At 41.1% G+C, this 17943-nt stretch overlaps 1 protein-coding gene across 1 annotated transcript in view; it reads left to right on the top strand.

Moving 5' to 3' along the window:
* The window catches only part of LOC120065919 (inositol 1,4,5-trisphosphate receptor type 2-like), a 100080-nt gene that overhangs the window by 46754 nt on the left and 35383 nt on the right, over positions 1-17943 (top strand). The window contains exons 18-23 of the mRNA XM_039016962.1: positions 4539-4664; positions 5291-5483; positions 5583-5708; positions 9985-10160; positions 10300-10464; positions 10921-11098. Of these exons, the coding sequence (XP_038872890.1) occupies positions 4539-4664; positions 5291-5483; positions 5583-5708; positions 9985-10160; positions 10300-10464; positions 10921-11098 (964 nt within the window). The remainder of the gene's footprint in view (positions 1-4538; positions 4665-5290; positions 5484-5582; positions 5709-9984; positions 10161-10299; positions 10465-10920; positions 11099-17943) is intronic.

Below are 17943 nucleotides of genomic sequence, written 5' to 3'. Positions count from 1 at the left end.
ATGCCCTGTGTGTGTATATAGTATTCAGACGCCTTGGCTTTTTCCACATTTTTGGTTCTTTACAAACTTATTCTAAAATGGATTAAATTGTTTTTTTTTCCCACCAGTGTGTACAGTTGAAGTCGGAAGTTTACATACACCTTAGCCAAATACATTTAAACTCAGTTTTTCACAATTCCTTTATTTTAAGAATGTGAAATGTCAGAATAATAGTAGAGAGAATGATTTATTTCAGCTTATATTTCTTTCATCACATTCCCAGTGGGTCAGAAGTTTACATGCACTCAATTAGTATTTGGTAGCATTGCCTTTAAATTGTTTAACTTGGGTCAAATGTTTCAGGTAGCCTTCCACAAGCTTCCCACCCACAATAAGTTGGGTGAATTTTGGCCCATTGCTCCTGACAGAGCTGGTGTAACTGAGTCAGGTTTGTAGGCTTCCTTGCTCGCACACGCTTTTTCAGTTATGCCCACAAATTCTCTCTAGGATTGAGGTCAGGGCTTTTGTGATAGCCACTCCAATACCTTGACTTTGTTGTCTTTTAGTCAATTTGCTACAACTTTGGAAGTATGCTTGGGGTCATTGTCCATTTGCAAGACCCATTTGTGACCAAGCTTTAACTCCCTGACTGATTTCTTGAGATGTTGCTTCAATATATCCACATCATTTTCCTGCCTCATGATGCCATCTATTTTGTGAAGTGCACCAGTCCCTCCTGCAGCAAAGCACCCCTATAACATGATGCTGCCACCCCTGTGCTTCACGGTTGGGATGGTGTTCTTCGGCTTGCAAGCCTCCCCCTTTTTCCTCCAAACATAACGATGGTCATTATGGCCAAACAGTTCTACTTTTGTTTCATCAGACCAGAGGACATTTCTCCAAAAAGTATGTTATTTGTCCCCATGTGCAGTTGCAAACTCTAGTCTGGCTTTTTTATGGTGGTTTTGGAGCAGTGGCTTCTTCCTTGCTGAGTGGCCTTTCAGGCTATGTCGATATAGTACTCATTTTACTGTAGATATAGATACAATATTGCAATATTTGCAAATCAAAAATATCAAAGTACGTTCATCTCTAGGAGACAGAACGCGTCTCCTTCCTGAGCGGTAAGACAGATGCGTGGTCCCATGGTGTTTATTCTTGCGAACTATTGTTTGTACAGATGAATGTGGTACCTTCAGGCATTTGGAAATTGCTCCCAAGGATGAACCAGACTTGTGGTGGTCTACAATTTTTTTCCTGAGGTCTTGTCTGATGTCTTTTGATTTTCTCATGATGTCAAGCAAAGAGGCACTGAGTTTGAAGGTAGGCCTTGAAATAAATCCACAAGTACACCTCCAATTGACTCAAATGATGTAAATTAGCCTATCAGAAGCTTCTAAGCCATGCCATCATTTTCTGGAATTTCCCAAGCTGTTTAAAGGCACAGTCAACTTAGTGTATGTAAACTTCTGACCCACTGGAATTGTGATACAGTGAATTATAACTGAAATAATCTGTCTGTAAACAATTGTTGGAAAAATGGCTTGAGTCATGCACAAAGTAGATGTCCTAACCGACTTGCCAAAACTATAGTTTGTTAACAAGAAATGTGTGGAGTGGTAGAAAAAGGAGTTTTAATGACTCCAACCTAAGTGTATGTAAACTTTTGACTTCAACTGTATGCATGTACAGTACTAGTCAAAAATTTGGACACATCTACCTCATTCAAGGGTTTTTTCTTTATTTATACTATTTTCTACATTGTAGAATAATAGTGAAGACATCAAAACTATGAAATAACACATGGAATCATGTGGTAACCAAAAAAGTGTTTAACAAATCAACATATTTTATATTTGAGATTATTCAAAGTAGCCACCCTTTGCCTTGATGACAGCTTTGCACACACTTAGCATTCTCGCAACCACTGGTACTGTACATACATAGATAAATAAATACAGTGCATTTGGAAAGTATTCAGACCCATTTACTTTTTCTACATTTTGTTATGTTTCATCCTTATTCTAAAATGGATGAAAAATAAAATTGTCATCAAGTTACACACATTACCCCATAATGACAAAACAAAAACAGGTTTTTAGAAATGTTAGAAACAAAACTAAAATATTACAAGTAGTCAGAGACTTTACTCAGTACTTTGTTGAAGCATATTCGAAAGCGATTACAGCCTTGAGTCTTCTTGGGGCGGCAGGTAGCCTAGTGGTTAGAGCACTGGGCCAGTAACCGAAAGGTTGCTGGATCGAATACCCGAGCTGACAAGGTAAAAATCTGTCGTTCTGCCCCTGAACAAAGCAGTTAACCCACTGTTCCCCGGTAGGCCATCATTGTAAATAAGAATTTGTTCTTAACTGACCTGCCTCGTTAAAATAAAAAAAATAGAAATATTGGGTAAGAGGCTACAAGCTTGGCACGCCTGCATTTGTGGAGTTTCTCCCATACTTCTCTGCAGATCCTCTCAAGCTCTGTCAAGTTGGATGGGGAGCATCGCTGCACACCTATTTTCAGGACTCTCCAGAGATGTTCAATCGGGTTCAAGTCCTTGCTCTGGCTGGGCCACTCGAGGATATTCAGAGACTTGTCCCGAAGTCACTCCTGCGTTGTCTTGGCTGTGTGCTTAGCGTCGTTGTCCTGTTGGAAGGTGAATCTTCACCCCAGTCTGAGGTCCTGAGTGCTCTGGAGTAGGTTTTCATCAACTATCTCTCTGTACTTTGCTCCGTTCATCTTTCCCTCAACCCATGACTAGTCTCCCAGTCCCTGCCGCTGAAAAACATCCCCACAGCTTGAAGCTGCCACTACCATGCTTCACCTTAATGATGTTTCCAGGTTTCCTCCAGACGTGACGCTTGGCATTCATGCCAAAGAGTTCAATCTTGGTTTCATCAGACCAGAGAAACTTGTTTCTCAGGGTCTGAGAATCCTTTAAGGTGCCTTTTTAGCAAACTCCAAGCGACCTGTCATGTGCCTTTTACTGAGGATTGGCTTCCGTCTGGCCACTGTACTATAAAGGAGTGCTGCAGAGATGTTTGTCCTTCTGGAAGTTTCTCCCATCTCTAGAGAGGAACTCTGGAGCTCTGCCAGAGTGACCATTGGGTTCTTGGTCACCTCCCTCGACACAATCCTGTCTCAGAGCTCTACAAACAATTCCTTTAACCTCATGGCTTGGTTTTTGCTCTGACATGCACTGTCAACTGTGGGACCTTAAATAGACAGGTGCCTTTCCAAGTTATGTTCAGTCAATTGAATATACCACAGGTGGACTCCAATCAAGTTGTAGAAACATCAAGGATGATCAATGGAAACAGGATGCACCTGAGCTCAATTTCGAGTCTCATAGCAAAGGGTCTGAATACTTATGTAAATATATATATATATATTTTTTTTGTAACACATTTGCAAACATGTCTAAAAACCTGTTTTCGCTTTGTCATTTTGGGTTATTGTGTGTAGATTGAGGAGGAAAAACATTTTATTCATTCCATTTTAGAATAAGGCTGTTACAAAATGTGGAAAAAGCGAAGGGGTCTGAATTCTTTCCGATTGCACTGTACATATGTGTGTGTTTTCAAGATATCATCCTAATGTTAGATAAAACCATATCTAGAACTTAATGGGGATCTTAGCTTATGTTCTGGGAATGTTCCCAGTTTGCTGTGTGCTGTCTGAAATAGTCAGCTGAGAATCACCCCCATCTCACCTGATGGAAGAAGAAAGTCTGCTGACATGTGCATCATTTGTCTCCCTCGATGATGTTTATCACCACAGAAAGAGGTATAGGCAGGCAGACATTCATCACTGGATAGAGAGGAAAAGTAGTACATTGTCATCAACAGACTTGGTATTGAGCAGATGGTTTGGGGAATGATGTCTCTGCTTGGTGATTGACATCAGAATACCTCACTGAATGGCAATGATCTGGTCTGTTTCATTGTAAGGACTGTCTCTCTACACCTCATGTGTCTATCCTTGACAATCAGACTGTCTTTGTTACTCTCCCGCAGTAGCATGCCCATGCACACTCATGTGCATGTCACACACACACACACACACACACACACACACACACACACACACACACACACACACACACACACACACACACACACATACACATACATATCCTCTCAATATACTTATTACAGGCTATGCTAAAACCCTACACCCCAACCTGAGTACTCCGTTCTGCCACCTCTGGTCTCTTGGCCCTCCCACACCTACGAGAGGGCAGCTTCTGCTCAGCCCAGTCAAAGCTCTTTTCTGTCCTGGCACCCCAATGGTGGAACCAGCTCCTGCCCATCATCGAAAAACATTTGAAACCCTACCTCTTCAAATAGTATCTTAAATAATCCCACAGCACCCCCTCGCACCCCCTCCTCAGCATCTGCTAAATGACTAAAATGTGAATGTTTAGAAGTTACAAACAAATTAGGTGTTGAAATTGATTGGGTAACAAACCCATTCCACATTTTATTATCGATGACAAAGCTGTAATAGTGGAAGTACTGAGTGTTGACTGATTGGCTGTACTTTGTGTGTTCCAGCTAGCCAGACACAGCAAGTTCCTGCAGCAGAGCTTGAGGCCGCCAGCGGCGGGGCTGCTGCTGAACGATGACACGGAGGGAGACGACGCCCTTGGTTACTATGCCAACCACACCGCTCAGATAGAGGTAGACCTCGCCCAGACAGTCTTCATCCAATCACATCATCCTATTATCTCAACCCAGTGGCAAAAACTGGGTAAAACTGGTTGAAATTACGTCATGATTTTTATTTCAACCAGTTTTTGGTTGTAATGACACCAAATCATCCAATTTTGCTCGATGGAAAGCTACAGGCCTCTTCTGCACTTTTTTTTGCTCTGGGGTTTGTGGTATATGGCCATGGGCTGTATCCAGGCAAACTGCATTGCGCCGTGCGTAAGAGCAGTCCTTAGCCGTGGTATATTGGCCATATTCCACACCTCCTCGGGCCTGATTGTTTAAATATACAGTACCAGTCAAAAGTTTGCACACAGCTACTCATTCAAGGGTTTTTCTTTATTTTTGCTATTTTCTACATTGTAGAATATTAGTGAAGACATCAAAACAATGAAATAACACATGGAATCACATAGTTTCTTCAAAGTTGCTACCCTTTGCCTTGATGACAGCTTTGCACACTTTTGGCATTGTCTAAACCAGCTTCATGAGGTAGCCACCTGGAATGCATTTCAATTAGATATTAGATATACCCCTGAAAGTACAGCTACTTTTGTTCTTGGTCTTAGGGGTATCATATCATGTTCTTTCCTCAGATTGTGCGTCACGACCGCACCATGGAGCAGATAGTGTTTCCAGTGCCCAACATCTGTGAGTACCTGACAGAGGAGTCCAAGACGCGCGTGTTCACTACAACCGAGAGGGATGACCAGGGCAGCAAGGTCAACGACTTCTTCACGCAGTTTGACGACCTCTATAATGAGATGCGCTGGCAGAAGAAGATACGCAGTAAGATACAAAGTATTTCACTGATTAACAATTCTGGTGGTGAAATAATGGCTACATTGTGATACAGGGACATTAACCAGTTGTCCCGTGTCTCTATAGATAACCTGGCTCTGTTCTGGTTCTCTCGGCACATCTCTCTGTGGGGAAGCATCTCTTTCTACCTAGCCGTTCTAGTCAACGTGGCCGTGGCTCTCTTCTACCCCTTTGGAGATGACGGAGATGAAGGTGTGATGTCCTACAGCAAGTTCTTATTCATTAGGGACAGTTTGAAATATATAATGTCCTCATCTGCTTGCATGTGCCTCCCCTATCAAGGTGTTTTTGTACTTCCCTTATGCACCACGCTTTTCTGCACGCTTACTATACCACCGGTCAATATAATCTACCAGTCGACTGTCTATCCTGCTCTTTATTTATAGTGACAATAGTGGTAGTTGGATTGTGTGTCTAGACCTGTAATTGGTTAATCATACCAAACATAAAATAATTCAATTGTGACCGACCGGCTCGATTCGGTCTTTATGTAGCAAAATTGGAAATAGTGTTTTTTACATTGGATAAACGAGACTCAGCTATAAAATTGTATATCATACACTACAGTTGAGGAACAATGAGAAAGTAATTCTGCTTTGAGAGTTAATAAACTTGTAACCTCACTTTTGAGAAAATAGCCCTTGAATGTTTTGGTACTACTACTGGAGGAGAGCCCTTCTTTGGCTACACCCATTCAGCATCGTTCACACCCTTTTAAGCTTTAGCCCCACCCATCTCTTTAAGGATTCACATGTGAGGCTGTGTACTAAACAACCAAAGTTTTTCAAGGCTGGTTTATACTACGGATGTGTTTGGAAATTTAATCTGGAGTGGCTGAGTGTGCTCTGGGTGTTCGTAAACTCAGAGCGTTGCCAGATTGGCCATTTGAAAAATTCAGAGCGTTTCGTTCTCTGAGCGTTCAGAGCGCACATTGAACGCTCTGGCTGAAAACTAGGATTGATCCGAGCATTCTGACCTAACAACAGCAGTCTAGCTACTTCCAGACACAAATGAGAGAACAGCTCACTCTGACCATTTTACTCGCTCTAACAGAGCTGGTTAGGCTGTTTTTATGTTATCCAGAACGTTGGTGACTGCAACTGTGCTGCTGGCAATAATGTAATTATGCTTTTTTTTGCCAAAGTTATCTGACACCAACCATATTCAACGTGTGTTGAGCGTTCGTAAATTCGTCAGTTATTCTGCGCTCTGGCACACTCAGACGAGTGCCCCGAAATCGGTGTAGATAGCCAGAGCGAATTTACCAGCTATATCTATCAAAAGTTGTTGCAGTGACAACATAAACATTCTATTGAAATAGTTACTTGCATGGTGCAGTCTTTTGTTTAGACATGTAGCTAGCTAGCTAAACAATGAACCATAATCCCAACTCATAACATTACTACCCTGCATGAATCTGAAGGTAGCTAACCAAACAGGTTCAATGTTAGCTAGCTAACATTAGGCTTAAACTAGAAATCCAAATGGCTCTGAGATATGAATAATATTACTACACAGATCATACACATAACGTTAGCTAGCTAGCCAGCCTATTAACTTTAGCTAGTTAGTTAACAGTACTCTTTTACTTGAAATGAAAATTACTTTCTGACAAAATGAATAATGTGAAATATCTGAAAATGTAGACTATCCATCTATCTAGACTCTCTTACCCGTATACATGGATGGATGCTTCTCCCTCTCTGTCACGAATGTCGTGGTTGTCCATAGTTTGAAAATGTAATCCGAAGCCTTCTGTGTGTTCTCTTTTTGACTCCATCTGCATATTTGCAGTCAAACACCAGAATTTTCTCCATCTCCTTAGCTATCATACTCGAATTTCACTATTTCAAAACTCAGTCCTTCAGAGAGTGGAGAGCAACACTTATGCAGTTCTACTACGTGATATCTTTAAAAAAAAGCTGTGTTAGAAAGTATTAACAACACATACTGACCAGCTCATATTATAAACCGAAGCGTGCTACATGGCAGACCAATCCGAACTCCTCTATCGGCATGTCCAGCCCACTCATTATCTTAGCCAGTCATGGCTTGCAGGAAGATTTCGGTATTTTTTCCATGGCTAAACCAACTAGGCTCGTAATTTAACAATTTTATTCATATTTACAGATGGCACACAAGTTTGTTATTAAGGCACATGAAAGTTCACATGTTCCAGAAGGCAATTCTGCCAAAAAACACATTTTAATAAAAATAAAAAAAAGTTTCGTTCAAATGACTGTCCTGTGAAGTAGTGAAGCGTGACTTACGCCTAGTTTCCTGAAACTAGTCACAATTTTCTATATAAATCTACAAGATAGAGGAATAGCTGATAGGCAGTGGAGGCCAGGTGCTTCATTGCACATGAAAGAACAGTGAAGACACGCAGCTCAAAAAGCTCCCCTATTGATCTTGTTTTAGGGACAATAAAATGATCCTACCTAGACTAGCCTACAACACCACAATCCAATGAATAATTGCATAATTTTTTTCTCGTGATCACAATTCTACTCAAGGCTGTAAACTGCAGTGAAAATGTCATTTGAATAATGGCGCAAAAGCCCTGTTATTTGAATGTTTGATTCCATTCATTCCATTTGGATCAGTAGTGGGTCTACTCTCAACAGTTTACGTAAAGGCACAGTAGCAGGCCAGTCTGGCTGTATTTTTACTTCTGATGCGCTGTCTGTTGCCGATCATCATTCTCCCAAGTCGCCCTGGCCACAGGCCTATGCTCCCAGCAGGCCCAGTTATTCAGGAAAGCTAAACACCAGCAGCCATTCCTCGACCTAGACCCTAACGCTTCAATATAGCCTAAATATTTGTCATTTAACTTTTTAAATGTATTACCATTTGTGTGTGGCATAAACACAACTAGTCACAATATTTTAATCTGATTATACTACTTAAAAAGTCTCCTGTAGGCTGTCTGTACATGTTCATCCATTCCACTCTAATATAATTCCAGCATTCAAACTGTGCAACTGCCATTCGATTAATGAAAAGAGAAACACCAAAAATAGTAATGACATTTGGAGATTGTCAAACCAAACCATCGATGCGGAATAGGGAGAGATGCATTTAAATTTTTTATATTCGCTACTTGATTGTGTTGTTGAAAACGCAAACCATTATGATAAGCGCTCGAAGTCGGTAATCGGTATGCAGTTATGTTGATTATTGGTTGTGTGTGGTGCATTGGCACAGAAACCTGTTGGTGGAAAATTTGTTGCATATATTTGTATATAATTATAAACTGGGTGGTTCGAACCCTGAATGCTTATTTGGCTGACAGCCGTGGTATATCAGACCACGGGTATGACAAAATATTTATTTTGGTTGGTAACCATTTTATAATAGAAATAAGGCACCTCTGGGGTTTGTTATATGGCCAATATACCACAGCTAAGGGCTCCTCGTGCCTTTTTGCGTAATATAGCATCAAATTGTGTAAATCAGATTTCCCCCCAGCTGATCATTGTCTGCAGCCGGCTCTGATCGTAGTGTAATGAAACAGGCAGGGAGAGTGAGCTCGTCCGTGGTGGTCAGCAAATCCTCAAACTTCTGGCCTGTTAGCCCTGCGTGGCAAAACCATGCTGAAGTCGTAAAGTTGATATCCACATTTACAAACACAGGGTTGCTACAGGGTTTACAGTACAAGAGAAGGGTCATGTGAAAATATTTTTTACGTTGGGGAGGGGGGTGCATTTTTTTCGACCTGTCCCTTAGGGCACATTGTAGCAAAAAAACACGAAAGCAAGCGTTTCTTATTGGACATGTTCAGTTAGTCCCTACCTGTTTTTGTTCCGTTTTCTTCCGTTTGATGCCTAATGAGCACGACCCAGTAATTCCCAAAGGGTCCCAAGTGGCTCTGGAATCCACTAGTGAGTTAAGCTGTTTATCTTAGGTGAAGGCTAAAGCCTGGATTGTGGCTGGAAACATGACTTCTCATTTCATGATAGTAATAGAGAAATCTAAAGGTAGATCATGATGCAAAAAGTTAAGCACAGAAGGAAAGTCCCAATCTTGTATGGCGAATTCTGCATGGTCATGTGCGTGATAATCACAGTAAATGTTGGTTCATGTGCTAAGGCAACAGTGTTTATGAGATGCACGAGGTCAGTGGTTTGGATATCACCAGTCTTCCCTTTGGGCCATTGTTTGACATTCCCCACTGTTGCCTGTTGTGACTGTCTCTCGAGAGGCAGAGAACCTAGAGTGTTGTGCCAAGTGCTAGACTGGTCCCAGATTTGTTTGTGCGGTCTTGCCAGTTGGCAGTTGCCACTTAGCTATAGGCTTGTCCCCAACTGGCAATACGGCACAAACAGATCTGGGACCAGGCTATAATGAAGCACTCTGCTCTGTTGCATAATACATGAACCCAAAGGCTTCAAATGCCAAATCTCTGAACAGTGTGAATCTCTTCATCTGTAATTGTTGTTTGTTTGTTTGTTTACTCCGTGCCCAGGCATCCTGCCCCCCTTTGTGTCCATCCTGCTGTGGGTGGCGTTGGTGGTGTGCACCGCCATGCTCTTCATCCTGCCCAAACCAGGGAGTGTCCGGCCCTTCCTTGTCTCTGTCATACTGCGCTCTATTTACACACTGGGCCTGGGCCCGACCCTGCTGCTACTGGGGGCCGCCAATGTAAGTACAGCAAAGTCAAATACAGACAAAATTGTTTTAAGTAAATGTACAGTGTAATACTAACAACTCCTGTTTTGTAATCTCAGCATCATCTTCTATTGAAGCCATCTTTCAGTCCTCTTTCCTCTCCTCTCTCCAGCTCCTAAATAAGATAGTGTTCCTGGTGAGCTTCGTGGGCAACCAGGGGACGTTCACGCGGGGCTACAAGGCGGTGGTCATGGACATGCCCTTCCTCTACCACGTGGGCTACATCATCGTCTGTATGCTGGGCCTCTTCGTCCATGAGTTCTTCTACAGCTTCCTGGTTAGTGGAAACAATCTCTGCAACACTTCACCATTTAACTTAAAATAATACAAGAACTTTATATTATTATTGCTTATTTATCATTTTAAATATCCATTAAATTCAATGAACTGGATTAATTTAACTTGAAAGTACTTGGTTATCATTCGGAAAACATAAAATGGACGTTTAACAGTGATCTTGATTAAGTCTGGACCTTTCTTGGTGCCATGTGATCCCGGGAGGTGGTTATAGTGTGGTTCCATCATTTAGCTTCATGGTCTCCTTGTTCCCCCACTTGAACCAGGTTTTTCAGACACAGCTGCATTTGCAGAAAGCCACATCCTCTCCTACTTTTTGCTGTTGCTGTTCGGAAGCTATGTGATGTCTGGTTCCTTTACAGCTCTCCTAAAGCTGTGTGTGCCCGTGTGTGTCCCTGTGTCTGCATTTGTCTGACTGTGTGTCTGTCCCCCTCAGCTTTTTGATCTGCTGAACCGCGAGGAGACCCTGCTGAACGTGATCAAGAGCGTGACACGTAATGGGCGCTCCATCGTCCTTACGGCTGTGCTGGCCCTCATTCTGGTCTACCTCTTTTCCATCGTGGGCTTCCTCTTCCTCAAGGACGACTTCCTCATGGATGTGCAACGTCTGCCAGGTCAGTACACATAGACGTCCCCTTGTCTACAGCCCAGAACCCTGTACTCTATCCTAGGTGTCTGCACTAGAAACCACAGTCACCCCCTACTCACTACCTTTACCTCTATACCCTACCCTAGGTCTCTGCACTTTTACCCCAGTTCAATTAGTACTAGTACCAAATGTTCCTCAACTCCTTTACTACCCTAGGTCTCTGCCCATTTACTCTGCTCTGTCGCCCCCCTGCTCCCCCACACTACCCCACCTTCCTCAGCCTGTCCTGCTGATCGCTGATATTGTCACTGCTCAGTATAAGGTACATGATCTCTGATGTTGCTCCCGAACACCTCTTACACTGGACTGTGGTCACATAGTCTCCCCATTAGTCCTGCCACCCACCCACCCATACCTAACCGTTGCCCTTCAATACCCACACCTGACTGGCCAATTCTATGGCCCTCGATTGTAAGAACTTCCTCATACAGCCAGTATACAATCTGACCACTATCTATCTAATGACATCAGTGCAATTCATTTTGCCCACTGGGTAGTAGGGCTGCGTGATTTTTGCACGTTAATCCAAATGCCTGTATCGCAGAATCAAGATTTCTTTGTATTTTTCATTTTTATGAGCGTTTATGTCCGCTTGTTGTCTTTTTGGTCTCGTCTCGTTCGCTCCTTCTGTGCTGTGTGCACCTTCCCATTTACACCAGATATATGTATATAATGACGAGATGCTTATGTCTCTGCCCTAACAATAGGAGTTGTTGTCCCAAAGGTGGGAAGGCAGGTGACAAGCGTAGGTTCAAAATAAGTGCATATAAAAGCATTGGGCTTATTTTGGACAGATTTTGGCAAGAGTGAAACCACTTGCTTCTCCTCTTTCTCTGGTTTACATACACACCCAAGCCCACTCTGACAAATGGTTTCGCTATTTGCATTTGAGGTTTGGTCCAACAGAATGGGTCATATGGACACCGAAACATTATTTTACTGTAATAGAGGAGAAGTTAACCTTTCGACCCATACAATGTTTATGTTTCAACTCCTCAAATTTCGAGCAGATCAGACACTACTAAAATGGATGTGTCAATGAACATTCATTCTGGAAAAACAATGGCCAGTTTGTTGCGCACGTTACGCTACCACGTATCGCTAGCAGCATTTTAGTCAAGTAAAGATTGTTATACTGGCTGTTTAGTCTGTGTTTTATAAACGTGCAATAAGTATTAAACAATTATATAAGGAATTGCCAGCTCGTTCTCATTCTGAGAAATAAGGTAGGACACTTGAGTTCAACCTCTGAGCAAAGTGGACAGGCTAGCATGCTGTTCAAACATTTGGAGAAGGACAGAATGGTGTGTTCATAACAATTCAACTGTTTTACCTTGTTAGCTAGCAAATAGATCCAAGTTGACTAAACTTAAAATATAAATATCAGCAGTCTACTCATTAGCACGTGGGCTTGTGCTTGAGAGATTGTTTATGATGGTGGTCCCGTGTGGCTCAGTTGGTAGAGCATGGCGCTTGCAACGCCAGGGTTGTGGGTTCATTCCCCACGGGGGGACCAGGATGAATATGTATGAACTTTCCAATTTGTAAGTCGCTCTGGATAAGAGCGTCTGCTAAATGACTTAAATGTAAATGTAAATGTATGAGATCGGTGTTCATTTTCTATAATGCCTACTACGTTATTAGTGAAGGTGCATTATGCATGTTTCTGGTCAAATTTGTAACAAAAAGGGTATTTTTATAAACAAACCTGAAAGCCAGATATGTGATTATTGAAGAAAAAAAAAAGTACAACTATTTAACCTAGCAGTTAAGAGAGTTGGGCCAGTAAGAGGTGACATCTAGCTAAGTGGATCACTGTTGTCTAGACATGTACTGATGACCGTATAATTAGTAATGCAATCGATTTCTGTGATACTAATAATATTACTTAACAGATCATACACGTAACGTTAGCTTGCGAGCCAGCCAGCGAAACGGTACACTTTAACTTGCAATGAAAATCATTTTCTGACAAATTAGATATGTATAATATCTGAAAGTGTAGCAAGCTAGACTCTTACCCGTATACATGGATGAACACGTCTCCCTCTCTGTCACATATGTCATGTGTTCTCTTTTTGACTCCCTACACATATTTGCAATCAAACAACATGCTTTTCTCTAGCTCCTTAACTATCATATTCTGCTTCCACCGGGCATTCTACTGATTTCAAAACTCGGTCAACATCTTCGTGACAACAACACTGTTGATCGCCATTTCTTCCCCATCACTGTCATCAGAAGACTCTACAATATCTGGTTCAGTGAAGATGTTTTTACCAAAATCAGGGATTTCCTCATTGTCAGAGTCAGCATTGCACCATCGTCCTCCAGTAAGTAGTCCATCACAACCTTTTCCTACTGATCTTTGTCAATAGCGCCTGTTAAATTCAGGGCAGCACTTTTGCAGTTATTCATGATATCTTTCAAAAAAGCTGCGGTAGAAAGGATTATCTACACATACTGAGCAGCTCATGTTATAGACAGAAGCAAGTTAGCTACATGGCAGACCAATCTGAACTCATCTTTTCGGCATGTCCAGCCCATCCATTGTTTCAGCCAATGATGGCAAGCTGGAAGGTTCCTGTCTTTTTCCGTGGCTAAACCAACTGGGCTCGTAATTTAACCATTTTATTCGTATTTACAGATGGCATACAAGTTTCTTATTAAGTTATATGAAAGTTCACATGTTCCAGAAGGCATTTCTGCCAAAAACCGCATTTTGGTAAAAAAATGTTTACATCGAAATGCCTCTCCTATGAAGTGCGACAATGTGAAACTAGTCACATTGAAACAAAGCGTGAATTAAAAGTACGAATTTCGGAGCATCGTAGCACCATTGGGTGCAAAAACTCGACTTACCCAGTTGCGGCCCACTTTTTGGAAGCAAACCACTCGATTTTGTCTCTACGTTATATTGGCATCGAACATGTTACCGTCCCTAGGAGAGGGGGTGACCTCGATAATTTATTGTTAAAACGAGATGCTGCCTGGATCTTTAATTTAAAGACCCTTGCTCCCTTCGGTCTCAACGTAGACTTTGATATGAAGCCATTCTTGTGATTATTGTGATTTTGCTATTGTAAATGTTTGGCCTGTGTAGCCAAATTTTTATCTATGATTGTGCTCTATCCATTTGTTTTTTGTATGCTGTTTTAATATATGAGAATTAACCAATGATATCAGGCCACACCCGGCCATGATTACAGACACCTGTGTGTGTCTTTTGATACTATATAAACGAGTCACCCCGCAGTGTTTGTCATTATACCCTGATGAAGACAGCTTGTATGTCGAAACGTTGGACATTACATTTTTGCATCTGATCTCCTAGGGTGTGCGGCTCTCGTTTATTTTTCACGTGTTCCACTCCGCTAGCCAACACCTCGCCTAAATAGAGGTGTGTTTCTTTCGCCTCCAGAAAGCATATCTGCCAAAAAAATGCATTTTGATATGAAAATAAATGTTTATGTTCAAATGCCTCTCCTGGGAAGTGTGACAAACGCCTAGTTTCCTGAAACTAGTCACATTTTGTTATAGCCTGAATTTAAAATGGATTAAATCAAGATTGTGTGTCACTGGCCTACACACACAACACCCCATAATATTCTAAATGGAATTGTGTTTGTAGATTTTTTGTCGATTTATTTTACAAATGAATGAAAAATGAAAAGCTGAAACGTTTTCAGTCAAGCCTAAATAAGTTCAGGGGTCAAAATGTGCTTTAATAAGTCACACAATAAGTTGCATGGACTCACTCTGTGTGCAATAATAGTGTTTAACATTTTTAAATAACTACCTCATCTCTGTACCCTACACGTACTGTAAGTACACGTACCCTACATGTACATGTACTACACTTATCTGTAAGGTCCCTCAGTCGATTTGTAAATTTCAGACACTGATTCAACCACAAAGACTAGGGAGGTTTTCCAATGCCTCGCAAAGAAGGGCACCTATTGGTAGATTTAAAAAACTAAAAAGCAGACATTGAATAACCTTTTGAGCATGGTGAAGTTATTAATTACACTTTGAATGGTATGTCATCACACCCAGTCACAAAAAATATATAGGTGTCCTTCCAGAGAGGAAGGAAACTGCTCAGCGATTTTGCCGTGAGGCCAATGATGCATTTAAAACAGTTGCAGAGTTTAATGGCTGTGATAGGAGAAAACTGAAGATGGGTCAACACTGTCATGTGTTTGGCTATGCCGGAATAAGTGATATGACATGCTATTCTATAAAATCATTTATCTGTAATTAATATTACCTGATTAAGCTAATCATGTAAATGTAATTAACTAGAAAGTTGGGGCACCACGAAAGAATGTTTATAGAGCTGTTATCTTCCGAATAAACTCTTAAAGACCTGGTAATCTTTTACCTCAATAGCAGTCAATATTTAATCATCACCTTATTTCAGTCTCATCTGAACATTGTAGAATTCTTGGTTATCTTCACGAACCCTGGCTAACAAGTTGAATCCGCAATACAAACTTTGGTTCAATTATTTATTTACTAAATACCTAAATAATCACACAGAATTACATAAACACAGAATGGATCATACATTGATTACTAATTATGTCCTACAAGAAAACGTCCCTGGGGGACGGAACCTGTATGACGACTGGTTACACAGAGAGAGGGGGTTGGGCTTGAATGAAAGCACGGGAGGACTGAAGAACAAAGGGAGAAGCTATGCAATCGTAAATACAGAATCTTATGCATTCTAAATAACTGCCCATTTGGAAAAGGAAAATGCAATAAATATTTACTCTGAGCTGCGCTTCAATAGGTTGGTTGTAGATGGAAGGCCGTGTTGCCCAAGAGAGATCTTCTTTGTCCTTTGAAGAGTGTCTCTAGTGGTAAACTGGATACGTTGTAGTGTCGTCGTTGTGTGGTAGACTGGATACGTCGTCCATCCTTTCCTAGCCCACGTTTACAGCGGCCGCTGCTAACTCAATGGCTAGGAGGTATCACTTCTGGAGTAAATAAGAGTTCAGAGTTCATACCAAGTTGCCATACTTTTAGCGCATGCTATATTCTGGCTGGTATAGTCGAAATTCATCCTTTCGGCGTGTTGATCGTCATCCTCACGTTGAAATTCGATGCTAATTTCGTTTGGTTATTATCTGAGCCCTTTCAATGTGGGGACCGTCGTCCTCTCGTCCTCGGAACATAAAGCCCTTGACAAACATTTTCGTCAAGGGCTTTATATAGGAGGGGAGAGAAGGGCGTGTTTCATAACCAATGTCTGTTCACATGGGCAGGGCCACTGAGTTGAACATAGTTTACTCTATGACAAACCATTCTCTCATTAAGAAGCTAAATTACATTTCATCTTTTCACAAATAGTTTCACATTTAAATTGCACAACAATTCCATGTGAATCTGATAACTATAATGTGTAGACTTTCCAAGATACAGTTTATGTCGTCCTATCATCAGTAATAATGTCTCAGACGCCAACTGATCTGGCATCATATTCATTTAGTACCAACGCATATTTTCAGCTGGTTGGATTACCGAAATATGGTTTCTTTCCCCCCACCTTTTGATGTTCCCAGACTCTCTATGCTTAACAAAGGCTTTTCAAGAGTCCTACAGTAGAGTCAAGAGAGAGGAAAGGGAGAAAGGTATTTTTGGGGGTGTCATAAACCTCACCCACAGGCCAACGTCATGACAAGTTACTCCACAATACTAACATAAATGACAAAGTGAAAAGAAGGAGGCTCTGTACAGAAAAAAATATTTCAAAACATAGTCGTGGCCAAAAGTTTTGAATGAAACAAATATTAATTTTCACAAGTCTGCTGCCTCTGTGTCTTCAGATATTTTTGTCAGATGTTACTAAGGAATACTGAAGTATAATTACAAGCATTTCATAAGTGTCAAAGGCTTTTATTGACAATTACATGAAGTTGATGCAAAGAGCCAATCTTTGCAGTGTTGACCCTTCTTTTTCAAGACCTCTGAAATCCGCCCTGGCATGTTGTCAATTAACCTGTCTGGACCAGGCGTTCCGCTAGCGGAACTCCTCCCACATTCCACTGAAAAGGCAGAGCGCGAAATTCAAAAAATATTTTTTAGAAATATTTAACTTTCACACATTAACAAGTCCAATACAGCAAATGAAAGATACACATCTTGTGAATCCAGTCAACATGTCTGATTTTTTAAATGTTTTACAGCGAAAACAGCACGTATATTTATGTTAGCTCACCACCAAATACAAAGGACAGACATTTTTCACAGCACAGGTAGCATGCACAAAGCCAACCTAACTAACCAAGAACCAACCAAACTAACCAAGAAACAACTTCATCAGATGACAGTCTTATAACATGTTACACAATAAATCTATGTTTTGTTCGAAAAATGTGCATATTTGAGGTATAAATCAGTTTTACATTGCAGCTACCATCACAGCTACCGTCAAAAATAGCACCGAAGCAGCCAGAGTAATTATAGAGACCAACGTGGAATAACTAAATACTCATCATAAAACATTTCTGAAAAATGCATCGTGTACAGCAAATGAAAGACAAGCATCTTGTGAATCCAGCCAATATTTCAGATTTTTTAAGTGTTTTACAGCGAAAACACAATATAGCATTATATTAGCTTACTACAATAGCCTACCACACTTCCGCATTCATTCATCAAGGCACGTTAGCGATAGCAATAGGCACGTTAGCGTTAGCGAATAAACCAGCAAAAGATATTAATTTTCACTAACCTTCATAAACCTTCCTCAGATGACAGTCCTATAACATCAGGTTATACATACACTTATGTTTTGTTCGA

The sequence above is a fragment of the Salvelinus namaycush genome, chromosome 21, assembly GCF_016432855.1.
Source record: "Salvelinus namaycush isolate Seneca chromosome 21, SaNama_1.0, whole genome shotgun sequence".
Lineage (NCBI taxonomy): Eukaryota > Metazoa > Chordata > Actinopteri > Salmoniformes > Salmonidae > Salvelinus > Salvelinus namaycush.
This window is presented reverse-complemented; position numbering and strand designations above follow the sequence as displayed.